This window comes from Geotrypetes seraphini, chromosome 7, assembly GCF_902459505.1.
Source record: "Geotrypetes seraphini chromosome 7, aGeoSer1.1, whole genome shotgun sequence".
NCBI classification, from domain to species: Eukaryota; Metazoa; Chordata; class Amphibia; order Gymnophiona; family Dermophiidae; genus Geotrypetes; species Geotrypetes seraphini.
This window is the reverse complement of record NC_047090.1, coordinates 33,721,546-33,744,255: the sequence shown is the minus strand read 5'-3', so window position 1 is coordinate 33,744,255 and position 22,710 is coordinate 33,721,546. Positions and strand designations below refer to the sequence as shown.

Here is a 22,710-nt window from a genome sequence, read left to right as displayed (position 1 = left end):
GCCTAAATTAAGCTTATGGAACAATTTTCTTCAATAATCAGAATTTTAAAAATAAAAATTACAATTTTGCATAATTAGAATGATTTCAGCTGACATCACAGATAATATACCTTTGATATGGAATCCAGCAAACTATCTACCAGTTTCTCTTGACTTGGCAGAATATCAGGGTCAACCTTCATCAGCTCTGCCCAATCCATTTTAGATTCTGTAAAAAGAATATACTAAATAAAGATCATTTTAAAATATGCAAGCATAAGATATTTACAGATGCCAATAAAACAGAGATTTATCATTAAAATATTACAAGCCAAAAGATTTTGCAGATCAGGTGCTGATGAATTTTTGAATAATCCAGAGGCCAATGTACTAATCTGCATTTCCTCAGTGGTTCCTTTCTACAAAAGTAGAGTAAAGCAGAGCCAGGGAAACCAGCATTCAAATCCCATCAACATTCCTTTTGTGACTAAGGCCATGCCACTTCACCCTCAGGTATAAACACAGGGCTATATGTACCACTGTGCAAGCGTGTCTAAGTTTACCAGAGCAAGTAACAACGTTATTCACATTGTCAAATGCGACTCGGACAAGAGGTCCTGAACTAAAGCTGAGAGGGGACACGGCCAGGACAAATGTCAGAAAGTTCTGCTTCGCACAGCGAGTGGTGAACACCTGGAACTCTCTCCCGGAAGAGGTGGTGGAGGAAACCACCATTCTAGGATTTAAGGAAAAATTGGACGCACATCTTCTTGCAGGACACATTGAGGGATACGAGTGACTAAGATATTCGCCGGGGTACGCCTGGCTGAGCCTCCGCGTGTGCAGATCGCCGGACTAGATGGACCTCAGGTCTGATCCAGTGCAGGCATTTCTTATGTATACAATGGTAGCTATATGCTAATATGTGTTATTGGCATTAGGGCAGAGCAATGCAATGGAGCATAGGAAATACAGTAGACTCTTGGCTATCCGGCACCTATGGGGATTGGTAGATGCTAGATAACTGTTTTGCTGGTTGAATGAGTCGCTGTAAAAAAAACACTGCAACAGCTGTTCCTGACTACACCCCTCTCTCCAGCCCCCAAAGCAGCAGAGCAGGTCCTGACAACCCCTCTCCCTCCCTCCAGGCCCAAGGTGGCAGCAGCAGCCAATCCTGACAACCTCCCTCCCCGAAGCCGTAGCGGCAGCTGGTGAACAGAAGAAGCACCGTAAACAGGCTACTTCTGGCCAGCTCCAATGCAGCAGAAGTTCCTGCTGGGACTGGCCAGACACAGCCTGTTTATGGTGCTTCTTCTGGTCACCGACTGCTGCTACTGCTTCAGAAAGGGAGGGAGGGGGGCTGTCAGGATCAGCTGCCATTGTTGCATCGGGACTGGGGTGGGGGAGGGTCAGGACAGCTGCTGCCACCGCTTCAGGGGCTGAGAGATTTGTGGCCGTCTTCTGCTTCAGGGGCTGGAAGGAGGGAGGTTGTCTGAAGAGCGAAGGAGACTTCTTTTTTTTTTCGGGGGGTGGGGGGGGCAGCAATTTTTTACCAGTTGGTTGAGAGTGCGTTAACTGAATGTCAGTTAGCTGAGATTCTACTATACCTGAAAGGTAAAGAAGTACAGTATATGAAATGCAACAAAGTAGCTCGACCCTTACATCACTTTGAAGAAGTTCTTTTCAAACGTATTTCTCTTAAGAATTTCATCTCATGCTTTGTTAAAAGTACTTTTCATACTCTACCACCTCCTCCCTTTCAAATATATGAGTTCATGGGAGCCTTTGATGGACTGAGATTTGGGCTTATTACTTCAAGTCCTCTTTATCTCTGTCACATGTGAATATACAGTTAAGCATATTGGAACTCCGATATTTCACCCTGTTTTTGGTGGGATTGCAATCTACCTAGAGATATGATTCATATGTGGTGGACCTATCCACAAATTCAAAATTTTGGGAAAGCTGTAGTGAGATATATTTCAATTTTAGTTCAAATAACTTCCGCTAGATCCTGCTCTTATCTTATCTAAACTACCAGATCAGTTGAGCTCTTTTGAGCATTTGGATTTTATACAACTTTTGTTGGCTGCAAAGCTTTGCATTGCGCAAAAATGGAAAGATCCTTTATTACCCTCACAGTGTTTCTGGCTGGATAAGATCTGGCATATTGCTGGAATGGAAAATTTAATATGGCTTCAAAGACACAAATTATGGAAATACAAATTGCAGTGTCTCTAAATTCCTCTTGAATTTCCCAAATTATCTATACTTTCCTTTATCCCACCATAAAATATAAAAATATAGTCTTCTTTCTCCTCTTTTCTTTATTACAATTGATAATTCAGTATGTATTATGTTTTGTTATACTACAATAAAAATTATTGAAATAAAAATAAAGAAAAGTGCATGAAATGAGCCAGTGCCACTTTCAATTTCAAGAGTTTTTATTGATGACTTCACCACAATAAAGAAAAATATTGCAGCAATTGTCAACCGATGTTATGTATGTAATTACAACCTTCCCCTCTCCCTATGTACAATCTATCTTATTTAGATAAAAAAGATGAAAGTTCCAAAATACTATATAATTGACACTATGGGCTCCTTTTACAAAGGTGTGCTAGCGTTTTTAGCGCACGCACAAGATTAGCGCAAGATAGCCAAAAAACTACTGCCTGCTTAAAAGGTAGCGGCTAGCGCTCGCGGCATTTCAGCGCACACTAAAACCACTAGCGTACCTTTGTAAAAGGAGCCCTATAACTGATAAGAACTGCATTGGTTGCCTTTTGAGGCCAGGGTATTATTTAAATTTGGGACTTTATGTTATGAAGCCTTACACGTTCAAGGTCCCAGTTATTTGCTGGATCAATTTGCGCTCTTTAAAGTCGAACGTCCGCTGCGGATTACATCGATGTTTGTATTTCCTTCAGTGCGTGGCTATCTATACAAGAAATTTTTACATCGAACGATTTCCTTCCAGGCAGCCAGTCAGGATTCCGAATTACGTATCTTTTTTGCTATCTCAGGCTCCTATCTGCACTTTCGAAAACTATTGAAAACATCTTTGCTTGTAAGATTTTTGGGAAATTAATGATTAAGTCACAAATTTTGTAATTTGCTGATTTGTAGTCTCTTGCTTGTGTAAAACACATCGATCTGGAAGGTTTTGCGGTCTATAAATGTACTGTAATTTCAATTAAGGATCACTTCTGCCTCCTTCCGATTCATACTATTTATGATAAACTCAGAGGGGGAATAGGGGATGGTTGGGATTCAAGGCATAAGGGGCACGCAGTCATTTTTTTTTAAAGACATTTATTCCCTCTTTTACAAAACCGTTGCACATTTTTTAGCACTGGCCATGGCAGTAACAATTCCAACGCTAATAGAGTTCTTGTGAGCATCCAAGCTGTTACCGCCATGGCCGGCACTAAAAAACGTGCTACGGTTTTATTAAAAGGGGGCTTAGGGCCTGCATGGGGAGTGGGGGTCAGTTCTCACCCACTCAAAACTTTTTTCTTTAAAAGATGCCTTTAAGTTTCAAGTTTTATTAATGCTTGATAAATCGCCTATTTAATTTCCTAAGCGATGTACAATACAAATTAAAATATAACAACTAATACAATAACAAATAAAAGACAAACTAAATAAGACGATACACGAATAGGGAAGGGAAGAAGGGAGAAATTACAATTTCTTTTCAGGAGTTGAAGAACATAAAAAGGAAAATAACATAAGGGGGAATGATGAGGTCACGTGATGCTATGAGCGAGTGAGGACGCTACCTTGTTTGCTCCAGGGCTGCCCTGTTTAATTTGCTAATTTGCGGGACGGTTTCACCCTCCGATGCTGGTGCAGTGTCTCTTGTACAATTCTTAATATATGGACAGATATATTACGCGATCGCAAGACTCCATGACTACTAAATCGGTACGAAAAGAACGCGAACGTGTGCGGCCTGCTGAGAGCAAGATGGTGACGAGCCCTGCAGCAGCGGTTTCCCACCTTACCGAAACTGCATTAGGAGACATTAAGGAGGCAGTTGCACAGGTGCTGGGTCCGAAAATGGAACTTTTATCGACACAGATCTCCAATATTGAGAGTTTACTGTCGGCTGCAGCGGCCCGTACCGCAGAGTTGGAGCAGCGGGTCTCGACGCTGGAAGATTCATCAGAGACTCGAGAAACGGCTTTGAGCACGCTACAGGCCCAGGTGCGTCTGCAGTCGGAGAAACTTGATGATTTAGAGAATCGCTCGCGACGTTCTAATCTGCATCTCATGGGCATTCCGGAAACCATAGCGGATCGGCTTTTAGTGGATGTAATAGAGCGTTGGCTCCAGGATGAACTGCCTCTCCCGCCCTCTTTGGGCCCCTTAAGATTGGAAAGAACGCATCGTTTGGGCCCCCGCGCAGGTTTGGAAACGCGTCCACGAGTGGTGATTTTAAAGATTCTGAATTATCGTCACAAGGTGGAACTCTTGCAACAATACCGGGCCAAACGGGATGAGCTTAAATATAATGGATCTCCGGTCCACATCAGTCATGACTTTTCGGTGGCCTTGCAAGAGAGGAGGAAGCCCTATTATCCATTATGTGCCCAACTTGCTGAGCTCAAGCGGAGGTTTCAATTTAACTACTCGGCTGTACTCAGGATCCAAAATAATGGAGTGTGGAAGACCTTCCAATCATCAGAAGCGGCTGCAGATTTTATTAAACTCCTTGGTAGCCCGAATATTGGGGCGGACTGATTATTCTGACTTTATTGTGAACCTGTGTATGTGCTGGTTATAGTTGACTCTTGTTGCACACCGATACGGAGGGGATGCCATTCCCGATGGCTCCTTAGGGGCTTAATTTCATTGCTTGTTGGGGTAGCCCTGGATTGGGTGTCTATAGTGACCTGTATTTCTCCCTCATGGTAGGAATTTTTGGGATAGTTGGGAGGGGTTGGGGGGTGGGGGGGGTTTTTGGGTGGTGGCAGCGGCACTGATTTGATATTTTTTAATACATTTGTCTTTTGTTTGGGGTTTATTTTTGTGAAGATGTATGTCTGGATGGAGTGCAGTATGCATGTGGTGTCTTGGGGTGAGGCTGGGCGCCCTGGGACACTTATCATTTGGAGGTTAACATGCTGTGGGTTTGATGAGAGGGTCTCTTGTGGGTGAGCGAACACTAAGAATACTCTCTTGGAACGTGTCGGGAATAACCTCCCCTGCTAAACGCACGAAAATCTTGTCCCAATTGAAACATCATCACGCAGATATAGCATGTCTCCAGGAGGCTTACTGATCTAGAACATCAGAAACTTTGAAGAGGCTGGGTTGGGGATTTATACTATGCTTCATCACCGGGAAAGAGGGCTGGGGTGGCCATACTTATACGGAAGGGCTTGCTATGCATAGTTCAGGTCCTACGGCATGATCCTCAGGGCCGTTACCTCTTGGTAAAGGTGGTTGGACCTGGAGGGCCCTTTCGGTTGTTAGTAGGCTATGGCCCTAATGGATATCAACATTCCTTTTTTCAAAATCTGGTTAATATTTGTTTACAGGATTCTGAGGGCCTATTAGTTTTGGTGGGTGACTTGAATCAAGTACTAGACTCAGGTATGGACCGCTCTGGGACATCGGGAGTGGCGACTTTAAAGCAAACTAAGGGTGTTCCTTATCTTTGTCGAGCTTTGGGGTTAGTGGATCCCTGGAGGTTACTTCATCCTACTGAGCGGGATTATACCCACCAGTCTAGAGCACACGGATCCTTTTCTAGAATTGATTACACTTTACTATCGGAAACCTTGTTTGCTCGGGTATCTGAGGCGACAATAGGTCCCCTAGAAGTGTCAGATCACAATATGATTTGGATTGATGTTGCGGTGGGTGGTCTAGTGGGTCCTGGGTCAGGATGGCGATTTCCTTCTTACTTACATCATGATGCCCATTTCCGGAAGTTTTTGTCTGAAAAGTGGAAGGACTATTGCTCTTTCAATGCCCCACATTTAGATCAACCTGTACTATTTTGGGACGCGGCTAAGGCGGTATTACGTGGGGACATCATTGCATATGTTACTACTAGAACACGTCATATAGCGCACCGTATAGTGCTGCTTGAACGGCAGTTGGTGATGTTGAAACGTGATTTATTGGGTAACCCCTCAGTGGCTAATAGAGAGGCGTATAAGGCTGTGTTAGTAGCGTTAAATTCTCTTATTCATGAACGCACAAAAAAATTGTTGTTTTTTCGTAAATTTCATTTTTATAAATATGGCAATAAGGCGGGGAGACTATTAGCATCAATAACTAAGAGTTGGAAGGGATCTCGATATGTTCCTATGATACAGGAGAGCTCGGGGAGGAGATTGACATCCTCGGTGGATATCTCGGCTAGCTTTCATAGTTATTTTGAAGCTTTTTATGCATCCCCGGGTCCTTATACTGGTCCAGATGTGAGTGATTACCTAGAGGACGTGGGGATGCCCCGACTGACAGCTGCTCAGATATCCAAACTGGATAGGCCTTTAAACCTGCAGGAGGTGCTACAGGCGATACAAAAATTGAGACCTTGTACGGCACCGGGGCCAGATGGTTACTCCCCTGAGTTCTTTAAGATCTTATCTTCTTCAATAGGGGGCGCTCTTTTAGATTACTACACGGCCATACAGGAACAAGGGGCGTTCCCTCGTTACTCTAATGAAGCCCTGATTACATTAATTCCGAAACCCTCGAAGCCATCAACGGATATAGAATCTTATCGACCGATATCGTTACTGAATGTTGATATTAAAATATTTGCTCGAATATTGGCTGATAGGTTGGCTCCCCTGTTGCCTTCTCTCATTGTACCTGAGCAGGTGGGTTTTGTTCGGACACGCCATTCGGTACTTAATGTCCGCCGGGTTCTTCTTGCCTTTTCCCGCGCTCAACAGGCACGCTATCCTGGTTTGCTTGTTGGACTCGATGCGGCGAAAGCCTTTGATAAGGTACATTGGCACTACCTGTTTCAGGTGTTACAGTATATAGGGATTCCTGACAGTTATTTTGCGTCGATACAGGCGCTTTATTCGGGGCCAACTGCCTCGGTGTTGGTCAATGGCGTGAGATCCCCCTCCTTTCCCGTTGGTAAGGGGACGCGACAGGGCTGTTCGCTCTCCCCCCTTCTTTTTCTTTTATACTTAGAACCCTTGTTACGCACGCTCCAGAGAGATGATGAGATCACGGGATTGCCGGAGGGTGCTTCTCAGTTGCGGGTATTAGCCTTTGCAGACGATCTTTTGCTTACTTTGGGCAACCCTCGCAGCTCGTTGTTTCGAGCACTAGAAATTCTGGATGAGTTTCATCTTTATTCAGGTTTGGTCTTAAATAAGCAAGTCTTTGGCACTCCCTACTTTATCTGAGGTGCGACAGACTTGGCATGGAGAGTTTCCTTTGCAATGGGCTCCCTCTCATTTGATTTATTTAGGGGTGGTTATTCCTCAACACCTGGACGGGCTCTATAATGCTAATGTTTTGCCCTTACTCCGTCGTACTGCGACTACGTTAAATAACTGGCGAAAGTATCCTCTCTCTCTCTCTGGTCGCATCACTCTATATAACATGATGATACTCCCACAATGGCTCTATATATTACAAATGCTTCCCATTATGCTAACTACACAACACTTAGCTCAACATAGGTCTCATCTTTCAGCATATTTATGGCAGGGTAAACGGGCTAGGATATCTTTATCTAAGTTAATGTTACCTATCGCTCAGGGGGGGTTGGGTCTTTTGTGTGTATCCAGGTTTAATCTTGCCTGTCAACTACGACACATTCATGATTGGTTTTGTCATACTACTTGTTTTTCATTGCCTGAGATTGAGTGTTTTCATTTTCAGCCTTACCATTTTAGTTATCTCCTACATGTTCTCCACTTACCAGATTTACCCTTGCTACAGTCACACCCATTCTTACCTGCAATGCGTAGGGCTTGGAGGATGTTGTGTAGGCTGTTGAAGATCTCTCCCTGTAGAACACCTTGCCTCCCTATAGTGGGCAACGGAGACTTCCTACCTGGCTTGGATTATCTGCAGCATTCCAGCGTTGGACCAGTGTGGGCCTTCAATATGTGTCTCAGGCTGTGACGCATACCGGTCTTCCTATCCCTTTTGCTGAGCTACAGACCATGTTTCATCTTCTACCAGCTGATTGGTTTGCTTATCAACAACTTCAACACTACCTGCAGACTGTGACTCCGGCGGCGATGCGGGAGGATGTTCAGGACAGGTTGCAGGAGGCTCTTTGCCTCACAGCTCAGGAGCCTATACCGTTAAAATTCTATCATAAGTTTCTCCAAGAACTATCCGGCGAATTGGACTTTCTTACTTTAGCCCAGAAGTGGTCGGCTGATCTCCAGATACCTATTTCAGATGATATGATTCATAAGGGTATCCGTCTGGGGATTGCTTCTACCCTGTCATCTGTGGAGAGGGAGCGAAATTACAAGTTTTTGTTACGTGCTTTCTATCCACCTAAGAGAGCTCATGTGATGGGGATCAGTTTGGGACATTGCTGTGGTAAATGTGCACACCCTATGGCATCCTTTGGACACATGTTTTGGACTTGTCCCTTGGTGTCTTCCTTTTGGATACAATTGGTGTCCTCCGTGGCACAGCTTTGGAATTGTTCCTGGAGGCTGCATCCAAGCTTTCTCTTCACCTTACAGATTCGTTTTCACCCGCCTTGACCTGGCTGTATGGCCTTTCTTCAGAAAACTGTGTTGCTGGGATGGAAATGTATTTTGTTACAATGGCTTTCGCCACAACCTCCTTCTATTCCCCAGTGGAGAGCATTAATGTTACAGCAAATGTTACTGGAACGCAAAGATGTTGTGGACATGTCTGCTAAGGCGGGCCGGTTGTTCTGTCAATGTTGGCAGCTCTTTAGTTTAACTTTTACTCCTTATGTTCAAAGTCAAATTTGGAATACTTAATTTGTTTATTACTTGTTTTCTTTCTTGGCTATTACTTTTTGAGTTAATTGCCGCTGCTACTGCCCGGGTGGGGTGGGTGGTTGGGGGGACAGGGGATTGGAGTTGCATTATGTTTTCAAAATCTGTTCTTTATTATGTTTTGTATTACTACTTGTGGTGTTCAATAAAAATGATTTAAATATAACATAAGGGGGAATAGGACTTTAAAATAGCAAGTTAAAAAGAAATTTTGATTGAGAAAATCATAGATTAAAAGCATCTTTGAAGAGTAAGTTTTTAAGGATTTTTTACTCTTTAGTACCAGCTTCTGCTTTTCAAACCTTTAATTTCTGTGAAGCTCTGAAACATCAAACGCCTTCTGAATTGATCCCCTTCCTAATGTCTTGCCACTCCCCTATTTTGATGTATTTAAACAACTTCTCCCTTCCCAACTTCCCTTTCGTCTCATGTACGTTAATGCGAATTTGTCTAGTATTTTTAATATGATAAAATATTTTTATTTACCCATTTTAACAGTTTTCTACAATCTTTTTATATTGTACACCATTTAGACATTTGTTTTGATAGACGGGATATTAAAAATAAACAAACTTTAAACTGGACCATTGGGATTTATTTGGTCGAAAGGGGTTATGGGGTACCCACTGGGTGATGCAGCTCCCTTAATCTGCCAGTTGTCTGCCCATACAAATTAGCTAGCCAGATAATTTGTTCATGAACCTCTCAGCTCCAGGGCCAGCCATAATATAAAAAAAATCCTCAAAAACAATATGCTATTTTTCATCATGCTTATTTTGACAGACTGCTCACTAACTGATAATTTAAAGTCAATTTTGTGCATAATTCAAGATCAGTTTTAGGATTTAAAAAAATGGCAAAAATGCTGTGACTCATGTATAAGTCCAAGAAAAAGTCTCTGCCTATTTGGCTGACATTGCTGCCTGGATGTCTTATTATCATCTGAAACTAAATATGTCCAAAACTGAGCTGCTACTCTTCCTCTTTTCTCCGTAGATAATACTGTTATCACTCCAGTCTCCTCTGCTCGCAACCTTGGAGGCGTCTTCGATTCTGACCTTGCATTTTCTACGCACATTCAACAAACTGTTAAGGCCTGTCACACCAATCTCTACATCTCCAAAATTCGCCCTTTCCTCTCTGAGCATACTACCCAGATCCTTGTCCACACTGCAATAATCTAAGCGCGAGGTTACAAGAACCTACTTCTAACTGGTCTCCCGCAGTGCTGCCCCTTCCCCTTCAATCTGTGTAAAACTCTGCTGCATGACTCATCTTCTTTTTTTTTTTAGTTCAAAACTTTTTATTGGGAGTTTTGAATAGTACAAAAAAATAAACAAGTACATAATCGAGAATATCACACTGAAATACATCCATATTTAGTATAACAATAGGATTATCACATTATCCCTGAGGAAAGCTAATCATGAAGCAAGAAATAGTGCAACAGTGAGAGAGAAAGGAAGAGAGAAGGAAGGAATAGGTAAGAAAAAGAAAATATAAAAAATCTCATCTTCTACCAACCTCGCTACATTCATGTCACCCCTCTCCTTAAATCACTTCATTGGCTCCCTATCCGCCTTTGCATTCAGTTCAAGCTATTGCTGACCTACAAGTGTATTAATTCTACTGCGCCTCAATATCTCTCCTCATTTCATACACCTACCAGAGAACTCCATTCCTCAGATAAGCTGCTCTTAATAACACTACTCAGATACTAGAACAAATTAAAAATACTTATTCTTATATGGCCACATATGTATCCCTTCCCCTTCCCCATTTTTACAAAAGCGTAGGGTGGATTTTACCGCCAGATGCTGTGGTAACAGCTCCTACACTCATAGGAATTCTATGAGCGTTGAAGCTGTTACCACCCCAGCTGGCGCTAAAAACAATTCTACACTTTTGTAAAAGGGTGGTTAGTGGGGTAGGTTAAACTTGATAACGACGGTATTAGCTCCTCAAATATTGTACATGTTAAGTATGAAATCATTTCACTTTCCTCAACAATATTTTTTAAAAATGATACATTTCTTCATTTAGAATAATAAAACCCCAAGAATTATACTCTGGAAACTAAAACTCCCCAAAGAATTAGGTGGTGTAAAAGTCCCAATATTCAAACATTTTAAACAACCATTTTGAAGGGCTTTTTTGGAACTCCTGCGACAGGATGGTTAGAATAGTCTAGAGCAGTGGTCTGAAACTCGCAGCCCACGGGCTGCATGCAGCCCGCCAGGCACTATTTTGAGGCCCTCAGTATGTTACCATTGTTCTGGAACGTTGCCCGCCTCACTGCTGTAATCTCTCGCAAGCACTTTCCTGCATCTGTATGCAATTATGGTTATGAGGTGGAGTGGAGAGGACAATCACATACAGACGCAGGAAAGCGCTTGCGTGAGGTTACAGCAGTGAGGTGGGCAACGTTCCAGAACATAAGATAACCACTGGAAGCAGTGCAGCTTGTGCACGTGAACTCTCGCGAAATGTGGCACCTATCCTGTCAGTTACTGCTTGATGTAAGATGGCAGTTGTGTCCAGTGCTGGAGGAGGTGAGGCTGAAGGTGGTTATGGACATGACCACAGGACACTTAAGCCCGGATTCTGCAAAGTGCGTCCCAATTTTAGGCAGCCGTAGGCGTCCTATAGCTGTCTACCGTATTTTCACGCATATAACGCGCGCGTTATACGCGTTTTTACCTACCGCGCATACCCCTCGCACGTTATACGCGTGAGCGCGGTATACAAAATTTTTTTTACATAGTTCCCACCCCGCCCGACGCCCGATTCACCCCCCCAGCAGGACCGCTCGCACCCCCACCCCGAACGACCGCTCGCACGCGCTCCCACCCGCACCCGCATCCACGATCGGAGCAAGAGGGAGCCCAAGCCCTCTTGCCCGGCCGACTCCCCAACTCCCCGACAATATCGAGCCAGGAGGGAGCCCAAACCCTTAGGCTTAGCGGGGATGGGCTGGAAAGGGGCGGACCCACCTCATTTTGATGAGGCAGGCCTGCCGGCCACAAGACCTGTCCGACCAACAATTAAAGGTTAGTGGGGAGTCCTCCAGCAGGAGGAGTTAGGCACCCTCCTTCTGGCGATAGAGGGCATACCTCCGGCAGGAGGGGTTGGCACTTTCCTGCCGGCGATCGTCAGGGGGTGGTAGGGGGCAGGCAGCTGCTATATCTATCGTGGCAGGGAGATCCCTTACCGCAATAAGCGTAGCTGCCGCATCTACTCTAACCCGATTCTGTAACCGGCATCTATAACATGGATGTCGGTTACAGATTGGGGTTAGTGTAGACCCAATTCTGTTTAGGACACTCCTCCCAGGTGTTCTATAAAGAATCCGGGGTTTAATAACCCTTTCAGGACCAAGGGACATATTTGTCCCATAACTTTAAAATCCTATAAATTTTGATTGGGATAGTCTACAGTTCTAAATTTGATATGTACGGATTCCATATGATACTGCCTTTATGTAAACAAACTGGTTCCGACATTCATTCATTAGCGTCGTTGCCAGATTGACGAGAAGATTCACTTGCCACACTGTCCATAAGCCAGAAGTGTGATTTTTTAAATAAAAATAATGATATTTCACAAAAAAAAAAATCAATTTTTTGGCATCTGCAAGCCCTTTTTACCATAAAAATGTCGTCAAAACCACAAAAATTGGCCTACGATCCTTATGGTCCTGAAAGGGTTAAGGCACAAGTTTTCTAGGCACAAGTCAGATATTGACTCTTCCCTCTACAAAAAAGCCTAGAGGACCACACCAAAATCTTGTCTCTCGCAGTTGATACTTTAGAATCTAAATCACAATTTTGCATAAAGGTAAAACTCTTTATAGTTTAAATCTTTCCTTAATTGCTTTTGATCATTTCAGCTACACACAGCTGAAAGCAGTGCAACATTCAGAAAGTGAAAAAACTATCTAAACTTCACTTTCTGCATGTTGAACTGCTTTCAGCTGTGTATAGCTGAAATTATCAGAAACAATTAAGGAAAGATTTATAAACTATAACAAAGTTGTCATTTCTTTAATAAAACATTAACTATTTTTTCTGCAGCCCTCCAAATACCTACAAATCCAAATTATGGCCCTGCAAAGGGTTTGAGTTTGAGACCACTGGTCTAGAGTGTGCTTTAACAACAATTCCGATAGTGGGAGCCTAATGATAATACCTGGCAGACTTGTATGGTCTATTGTCCAGAAATATTAAAGAAAAGACAATCTAAACATGAATGTATAAGGAGTTTGAATGTTGGACAGACAGGATGGACCCACCATTCAGGTCTCTATCTGCTATCATTTACTATGTTACTACATTTATTGGCTTTCTATTGAAGAGAAACTAGTTACACAAATTCCTCTTAAATTTAGATTTGACTCTTATGACTCACAATTTGAAAAACAATATTATCCTATATGGGACACCTTACCAACTATTAAAAAACTTGATAGAAATAGGACAATATGGGACATACTGATAAATCTAGGACATACTGATAAATCTTTGCAATACAGATTCACTGCCACAAACACAATTTTTCCATCATCTACAATTATGCTTGCCTGTCCCAATAAATGTATTCTCAAGGCTGTTTCCCTCATCTAAAATATTCAAATTCCTCTCAGAGGCACTAGTCTTAGGCAAATCAGCCTTGAGGTTTTATAAATTGTTTCACAAGAAAAAGCCTAGTGACATCAAAACTTTACAACATTTTTGGTCATTCTGTAGAACATTGAGCTTCTTTTTGGCCCTCCAATTTTACTTATATTTTTTATATATATATAAAAAGCTTTATGAATGCTGATAAAACAAAATAAAGTTAATTGTACTCTCTAAAATAAGTTGGTCTTGCAATGTAGGCATTGGTACTCTAGAAAATCTACTTTTTTATGTTCTAATTGACAATTTTTTTAGACAAATGTCTAGGAACTAATTATTATTGCTATTATGTCTAAATAATAAAATAAACATCAAACTTGTTCCTCTTGTTTAACTATCTACTCTCTGCAGAAAATAAAATATTTTTGATATCATTACTTCAATAGCACTAAAAATAATCTTTTCGGAATTGAAAGTCAATACAAAGGTTTCCTGTCAATTCTGGTGGACTGCCGCCTATTTGATTATTACATTAGAAATTTCTATTCCGGGGAGCGGAATAGAAATCGGATACCTGAGGGACGTGAGAGGAGACTGTTGACTATTTTACTGACCCCCTGAGCCTCTTGCAGCAGCAGCGGTTTTCTTCCAGTGGGCAGGCACTAACTGAGACGGACTCTTGACATCATTGGGTCCGTCCCAAGTTGGATTTATTGAAGCCGCCGCCGCGGCTAACTCGGGAGCGGGTCGGATACCTGAGGAACGTGAGAGGAGACTGTTGACTATTTTACTAACCTCCGAGCCTCTTGCAGCAGCAGCGGTTTTCTTCCGGCGGGCTTGTTAGCAGGCACTAACTGAGACGGACTCTTGATGTCATTGGGTCCGTCTCAAATCGGATTTATTGAAGCCGCTGCTGTGATTGCGGCCACAGGGCGTGCCCAAAGGGGCACGCCAAGCCCCTTGGGAGCCACGAGGAGCCAGGAAGTTGGAACTGAACGTTGATGGTAACTATATAAGGTTAATGCTGGGCCAACATGGGGAAAAGGAAAATTAAACCGAAGAGTTCTACACCAGCTATTTTGGGCCCCATGGATAGGCACTTAACATTAGCAACTGAAAATTCTGCTGTAGTACCAATTAATGTGAATTCCTCTTTGTCTGGTGCTTCTATGAGTCCTCTCGAACGATCTCCTCCCCTTCATCCAGTATCTGGTGGAAGTAGGAATATTGTTCCTGCTATATCATCCGAACAGGTGGCAACCCCCATTCAGACTAACAAGTTGGTTTACTCTGAAATACCTAAAGTTTTGTACTTTTCTGGTCTAGTGGAGAAACAATCACTTACAGTGGAAGCCCAAGATATTACACTTAAAGATTTGTGGTTAGGTATCATTAGGGTTGAAGGGTTTCTTAGGTCAACGATGAAACAAATGGGGGATTTTTCACAATCTGTCTCCTGTAAATTAGAAAATGTGGATTCCAACTTAAGTTGTTTGGATAAACGTTTAAATGTTACTGAAGCTCAATGTAATACATTACAAGCTGTCTCAGTCTCTGCTGTTAAAGATTCTACTGTGATACATGCTAAAATAGAATCTATGGAAAATATGAATCGAGCAAGAAATCTCCAATTGGTCAATTTCCCTGTCACTCACTTATTATCACTTGAAATCTTGTTAAAAAAATTTTTTTAAAGAAATACTGGGGCTGCCCAATACGGAGAATTTTCCAATAAATAATTATTATTATGTACCTAAAAAAAAAAAGAATCTGCCCAAGAAGTGGACCATCTGGTCAGAACAGAAATTAATTTAACTGAATTTTTGGAAGATACTCAAGATGTGATTCAGAGTAGGTCTATCCTGGTGATAACATGCATGAGTGAGATAGATAAAATGTTAATCATGAAACTTTACTTTGAAAATAGGTTAACTAAATTTTGTAGTGACTTAGTTAGGATTTTTCCTGATGTTTCTAGAGCTACTCAATTTAGAAGGAAAGAGTTTTTGAAGTTAAAACTTAGAGTTTTGGCCCTAGAGGCATCTTTTTATTTAAAATTTCCCTGTAAATGTTTAGTTAAGTTATACAATGCTGAATGTTTTTTGGGATCCCTTTCAACTACAACATTTTCTAGCTGCTCATGAGCAGAAATTTTTATCTATCTCACTCATGCATGTTATCACCAGGGTAGATCTACTCTGAATCACATCTTGAGTATCTTCCAAAAATTCAGTTAAATTAATTTCTGTTCTGACCAGATGGTCCACCTCTTGGGCAGATTCCTTTTTTTTTTTTTTTTTAGGTACATAGAAGTATGGTGTCAGATCAAAAGCGCGCCGGGACAAAGGCGCGCCCAGACAATTGAGCGCAGCACGGAGGCGCGCGCCGCTCTAAATTACTGTTTTTAGGACTCCAACAGGGGGTCATGGGGGGAAACCCCCCCACTTTACTTAATAGACATCGCGCCGCATTGTGGGGGTGTGTGGGGGGTTGTAACCCCCCACATTTTACTGAAAACTTTTTCCCTAAAAACAGGGAAAAAGTTAAGTTAAGTTTACAGTAAAATGTGGAAGGTTACAACCCCCCAAACCCCCCATAACACCACCGCGATGTCTATTAAGTAAAGTGGGGGTGTTCCCCAACAAAACCCCCCGTCGGAGCCCCTAAAAACAGTAATTTTGAGTGGCACGCGCCTCCACGCTGCGCTCAATTGTCCGGGCGCGCCTTTGTCTTTTGCGCCGTTGTCTATGAACCTAGAAGTATTATTCTTTTTGTATGTTTCATTACTAAGATTTTGAGGAGGAATGTATCCCTAAAATAATAAGGAAAGATACAAGGTTCGCGAAGGTGAACTGAGAATCTTTCCTTTATCTTTTCTTTTACTTTTTCTTGTTGAATTAGTACCCTGCCCCCCTTTTTAATGGGCTTAAAAATGATTTATTCATGATGTAATTATGTACTTTGATTGTAGATTCTCTTTTTTTTCCTTTTTATTATTGGATAATGTATTATTCAAATTATAATAAAAAAAACTTATTGAATAGAGATTTCTATTCCGCCGTTGCCTTGTGGTTCAAGGCGAATTATAAAAAAACATATTACAAAAAGAAGATATCTGGTAATTTCTAGAGAAGATAAAGAGTAGATGAGGTTGCTTTGGGAAATCGGGATGGTATTGGGAAATGGGAAGGAGCTAGTGGTATTAAGTCGTTTGCAGGAATTTCTTGAAAAGTAGTGTCTTTACTTCTAACATGTGGAACTGGAAGGTCCCAATCGTCTGTCCCCGTCCCCCACCCCATCACCCCTCACCACCACTTACAAGAACTACTAGACACCATTTTCAGGAAAATATAGGCCGCAGCCCTGTTTATTGGAATAAACAACAAATATCAATCCACAAAATATTATAACATTCGAGCTACCATGTAGACAATCTTTATACACTAAATCCCCAATTCCCCGCCATCCTCAGCTAGGGCCTGGGGGTGGCATGACCTTGATGCCCCTTAGAATACCATTCTCCTCCCCCCGAGCTCACGTCCTCTTACAGCTCATCGCCGGATGAGTCCACCCTCCCAAAACGCTTGGTAGCTCGGGACACCACCGCTGCAACATCCCTAAACACCAGCGCCAACTGAACCACCCACGGGAGGGAGGGAAAAGCCACCCCCAGGAGCCAGGAATCCCTGACCTCGGAAGGTCCCAGCTTTTATACCCCCTCTCTCGAAGTTTCCATGCCCCGACCAATCAGAAGCACTGACAGGTCAGGGCGGGATAAACTCATCCCTTACCTTTTTTTTCCTCCCTACTAGCCTATTGTCCGATGGGCGATAACTGGGCCCTCCAGCCCAGTATTAAATTTCACCTATGGAGACTAGCTCTCCGGCTTACACTTATCAATATGAATCACATACATTGCTGAAAAAAATTAAGCATACTATCAAACATTTAAAAAATTTGGGAGCCTTTCAAAACGTTTTTGCAACCTTGCTTCCTTATCTGGAAAGTAAATCGTATTGTTTCCATATTTATCAATTTTGTGCAAGCTTTATCGTTTGTTCACTTGCTTGTATATTTCAGTTTTGAACAAACTTTTTCAATAAACAGGATTTGGGGTTCACTTTATTTATTTTAGTATTCTACAAACTTTTTCATTAAACAGGATTTTGTGTGTTGTGAGAGGACACAACACACGCGCAGCAGTTTCTCCCAAAATTTAAAAAAAAAAAAAAAGAGAGGGAGTAACGCCACTTCGAAACCAGCCCCTTTATCCCCAAACCTATAAAAAAATAGGAGGGAAACCCATTCTCTCCAACCACAGCTCCAGGACCGACTATAACCTTGAACGATCAGGCAGAATGCCTACTCCTTCCTGCCACGGGACCGGGACCCCACCTACCTTACGCAGACAATAGGCAGGAAGAAAACCGCTCGCTTCTACCAAAATGGCGGCCTTGCCTCCCCCCTTCACGGTGCATTCTGGGATGCACTGGGAGTAGCCTCAAGCCCTGAATGGCTCAAGCACCTAAAGCCCCGCTGCCACCTGAGAGCCAATCAGAGCCTCAGACTCCTCCCAGTGCATCCCGGCATGCACCGGGAAGGGGCAGGACCGCCATTTTGGTGGAAGCGGCCTCAGAGAGGGCGTGTGGGTGCCTGCTGTCTATCGTCTGAAGTAAGGTAGGGGGGGGGGGGGGTTGAAGGGTCCCGGTTAGGGAGCTGTGGCAGGAGGAACTGGTCATTCTTTTCTGCCGGTTTAATTTTATGGTGGTGCGGTCGGGGGGGGGGGGGGTGTTGTCGCGGAGGAGCCTGTCCCAGAGCTGTGGCACCTGCCGATTTTTTTTGTTTTAAAGTTCTGGGGATGTCACGGGGGCTTTGGCGGGAGGAGTTCAGCGGGGTCACTCCCTTCCTCACCCTTCTTTGTGCAAACTTTATTTATTTTTGGAAGCAACTGCCGCGCGTGAATCGCGTGCTTGCCCAAAACACAGCACAGCAGCTACCAACAGTTCTAGAGCTGGCGTAAAATTTCTGCGCCTAGTATCCGGCGCTGGGAGGATGGCAGTGGGCGTTTCTTTTAAGGCATCATCACAAGCAGGGCTCGTTAAAATGCTAATGAGCTCCTTGTAATGCATTTGCATAGGGTTTTCTGTGGCTGCTAGGTAACAGCCAAGGAAAACTAAGGTTATCAGGTTTGTTCGTGCAAAAAAGACATCTGGCCCCACCGTGTTCTGCCCCCCCCCTCCAACGCAGACCTCCTCTAGTCTTCCCCGAGTCCGGACTAGAGAGTTGCGCGGGGACAGAAATCTCACCCGTCCCCGCCAAAGTCCCACCTGTCCCGTGAGTAATCCCCTCCGTCCCCGCAAGGAATCCCCTCCGTCCCCGCGAGGAATCCCCTCCGTCTCCTCCCGTCCCTGTAAACTTCAGAAATAGTTATTTCATTTAATTATGCTACTGAATTAAAGGCTCTGGTAGAAACCCATTTACAAATAAGCAAAAAGACTTTATTAATTTGGAAATATTAATTGGGAAGAATACATACTTTGTAAACGGGTTTCTACCAGAGCCTCTTTTGTTTATAAATTTTTATCAACACAACTAATATACTACTTTATCCTGAAGCAAAAAAAAGAAATAGAATTCTTTTCCTACCTTTGTTTCCTGGTTTCTGCTTTCCTCATGTTCTCATTCAGTTCCTTCCATCCACTGTCTCTCTTCCTTCTGCGTCTTCCATTTGCTCTGTTACTGTGCCTCTCCCTTCCTCCCCCCCTTCCAAATTGGTCTGGCACCCATCTTCTTCCCTCCGCTCCCCCCATAGTCTGGCATCTCTGTCTTCTTCCCTGCCAGCGTCTTCTCCCCACTCTCTCTTCCCCATTTCCTTTCAGCATCCTTCTCCCCCCCCATCTTCCCCATGTCCTGTCAGCGTCCTTCTCCCCCCTCTGTCTTCCACATGTGCTTTCAGTGTCCTTCTCCCCCGTCTGTCTTCCCCATGTAACATAGTAACATAACATAGTAACATAGTAGATGACGGCAGATAAAGACCCGAATGGTCCATCCAGTCTGCCCAACCTGATTCAATTTAAATTTTTATTTTATTTTATTTTTGGTAATTTTTCTTCTTAGCTATTTCTGGGCAAGAATCCAAAGCTTTACCTGGTACTGTGCTTGGGTTCCAACTGCCAAAATCTCTGTTAAGACTTACTCAGCCCATCTACACCCTCCCAGCCATTGAAGCCCTCCCCTGCCCATCCTCCACCAAATGGCCATACACAGACACAGCGTCCTTCTCCCCCCCCCCCCCATCTTCCCCATGGCCTTTCAGCGTCCTTCTCCACCCCTTTGTCTTCCCCAGTGCTTTAGCGTCCTTCACTCCCCTCCTTCTCTCCCGCCCCGGGTGCAGCACAGCCGGCCAGGTCCCCTTACTTTTGTGGCGCTTCCCCGACCGACAACAGCCCCGGTCTGACAAACCTCCCTGCCCTTAACCGCGAATCTAAATTTCCTTCTTACAGCTGCTGTAAGAAGGTAATTTAGATTCGCGGTTAAGGGCAGGGAGGTTTGTCGGACCGGGGCTGTTGTCGGTCGGTCGGTGAAGCGCCACAAAAGTAAGGGGACCTGGCCGGCTGTGCTGCAACTGTTTAAGCCCTCCCTCCCCTCCGACGTCAGCGCTGATGTCGGGAAGACTTCCATTCGGCTCTGTGCTACAAACAGAGCAGGTAGGGAGAAAAGCCGTGCGACTTAGTACTTCCAGCTCCGCAGGAACCCCGCGACCCTAGGGGGCGTCCCCACGGGATTTCCGCGACCCTAGGGGGCATCCCCACGGGATTCCCGTGGCCCGAAGGGGGAACCTGCGGGTCCCGTGGGATTCCCGTCGTCCCTGTTCCCGTGCAACTCTCTAGTCCGGACCACGGCTGGAGGGCCTCCGAACATGCATGCGCACTTGTGTGTGATGTCATTGCGTCACATCAGTGCGCCTACTCGGTGGCTCTCCAGACGTGGCTCCGAGCTCAGGGCCTTCCAAAACCCAGACAAACTACTGGGTTTTGGGAATCCAGCCAGCACACACAGCAATCTTCTAAAAAGAACACTTTTATGTATCAGATGGAGAGCTGTTCCTGGCCCTGTCCTGGAGGACCACCAGGCCAGTCAGGTTTTCAGGATAACCCTAATGAATATGCATGGAGCAGATTTTCATGCATGGCATCTTCATTATATGCAGATCTCTCTCACGCATATTCATTAGGGCTATCCTGAAAACCCAACTGGCCTGATGGTCTTCCAGTACAGGGTTGGGAACCGCTATTTTAAATTGATGCTGAAGCACCACTTAGCCAAGCCTATGATTTGCTCTGACTTACCCACTGCCTTGACTGATGATGTAGCTGTTAATTGTTGTTTTTTTTTTTTATATTATTGTCCCCGCCTTACATAAAGGCAGGATGTAATCATGTACTAGGACTGCGGTGACCACCACCCACTCCTTTTCTCCTTACACATCTTCCGCCGACGATGGGTACTGCAAGAACCAGGCAAATGGCGAAATGGCAACTTCCACAGTGACTAAAATGCAACTACCTTATTTGTTTAGTTTGCTTTTGCACCAGCTTCCTTTCGCGGTTTATGACTGTTGCTGTTGCATGTCACCTTTCCCAGCAGTTGGGGAAAGACAACAATGGTGGCAGGACTGTCATTAGGCAACGCATTCCAGCATTCCAAGAGCCTCATCAGGCTGCTCCAAAGCTGCATCCAAGGTGCTTTACGACAGTTTTCCACCTATTGTGAAGATCGCACTCACTGTGGAAAACGGCTGTTCATTGCAGGAGTGTCCTTTAGCAGTGGAAGCGTGGTGTTGTGAAGGGGCATTTCTGGAGCTTCTGGTTGCTGTTGTGCATGTGCACAGTAGCTGCTCCCAAAATAATTTAAGAAATATATAAAATAAAAAAGGGGTAACCCCTGTCCCCCCTCCCCACAGCACTACCCCAACCCCCAATCTTAAAAAAAACAAATTGGCCGGAGGGATGCCTAATCCTTTTTGCCTCTGCTGCAGGACTGGAACTGAGACACTCCCGATCCCTCCCCATCTTATTCAGACGAAGGGCATTAGGGATACCCACTTCCTCCTGCGCTGGTGCCACCTCTCCAAAATGGTGACCTTGCCCCTTCCCTGGGATGCACTGGGAGAAGCGTAATGCCCTGATTGGCTCAGGCATGTAAGGACCCTCCCAAACAGGATCCACTGCAGAGAGCCCAGCATTTCTATTTTTAGGCAGTTTCTACATGCTGCCAGCGGTTGACCCCAAAGCCTTCTACCTGACACAAAGGCATCAGAGGGAAAGTTTCTGGATCAGCCACTAGCAGTGTGTAGGACCTGCTGCTGGCGGCCTGTGGCTTGCTTGGTGGATGGGCCTGAGCCTAAACTAGGCTGACAAAGCGAGTTTAGGCCCATCCAATGTTGTGCTCTTTTAAAAAAGGAAGAATATCCAATTATCCAGACTGCTCTTTGCCGAGGTTAGCCCAGATAATAGGTATCCTACTGTATCTTCTTTAACTGCATAAACAACATGTTCCACCCATCTAATATCTGTACTTTGCCCCTCGGCTATATGGTAAGCTGTATTGTAGAAAAGCATTAGCATCATGTCTTTGCTATTTCAATGTTCTAATGTGTGCTTATTAGGTGTTTCATAGGTATTATACTGACATTGCATTATATATCTCTTATTTGAATTTTAGTGCTTTAAGTATTTACTTAATTTTATTTATTTTAGGTAGTCCCAGTACATACATACCTGAACAAAATCAATAAACACTTTATAACATTGAGAATGAATAAGAAGGGAGTACTGTTTTGGACACTAAGACTAATTTTGTGGTTTAGAAGCAACAGTACTAATGAAGTGGACTCTTATTCGCAGAGACTCATCCCCTCAATAAATACTGGTGTGTCAAACTCAATCACATTAAAGGGCCGAAATCCAAAACACAGGCTAAGTTGCGGGCCAGACCCCGTCCAATCTCTGATCCCCATAATAATACTAATTATAACACAATTTTTTCCATTCATTTTTCATATATACACACACAATATAATCTTATTAACACATCATGGTAATGGTTAACCACAAAATTAAACTACAAAA

At 43.7% G+C, this 22,710-nt stretch overlaps 2 protein-coding genes across 5 annotated transcripts in view; one reads left to right on the top strand and one right to left on the bottom strand.

The window, feature by feature from the left end:
- The window catches only part of CEP290 (centrosomal protein 290), a 283,184-nt gene extending 265,111 nt beyond the window's left edge, over nt 1-18,073 (bottom strand). For all 3 annotated transcript variants that reach the window (XM_033953471.1, XM_033953470.1, XM_033953472.1), the window contains exons 1-2: nt 17,979-18,073; nt 111-208 (exon numbers count right to left, since the gene is read on the bottom strand). In XM_033953471.1, the coding sequence (XP_033809362.1) occupies nt 111-200 (90 nt within the window). In that variant the 5' untranslated portion in view covers nt 201-208; nt 17,979-18,073. The remainder of the gene's footprint in view (nt 1-110; nt 209-17,978) is intronic.
- A 49-nt stretch (nt 18,074-18,122) lies between these two features.
- TMTC3 (transmembrane O-mannosyltransferase targeting cadherins 3) overlaps nt 18,123-22,710 on the top strand; it is a 95,785-nt gene continuing 91,197 nt past the window's right edge. Inside the window, exon 1 of one of the 2 annotated variants that reach the window (XM_033952284.1) lies at nt 18,123-18,256. The gene's annotated coding sequence lies outside the window, so the exon portion shown is untranslated. The remainder of the gene's footprint in view (nt 18,257-22,710) is intronic. The other variant, XM_033952285.1, reaches the window with a different exon arrangement.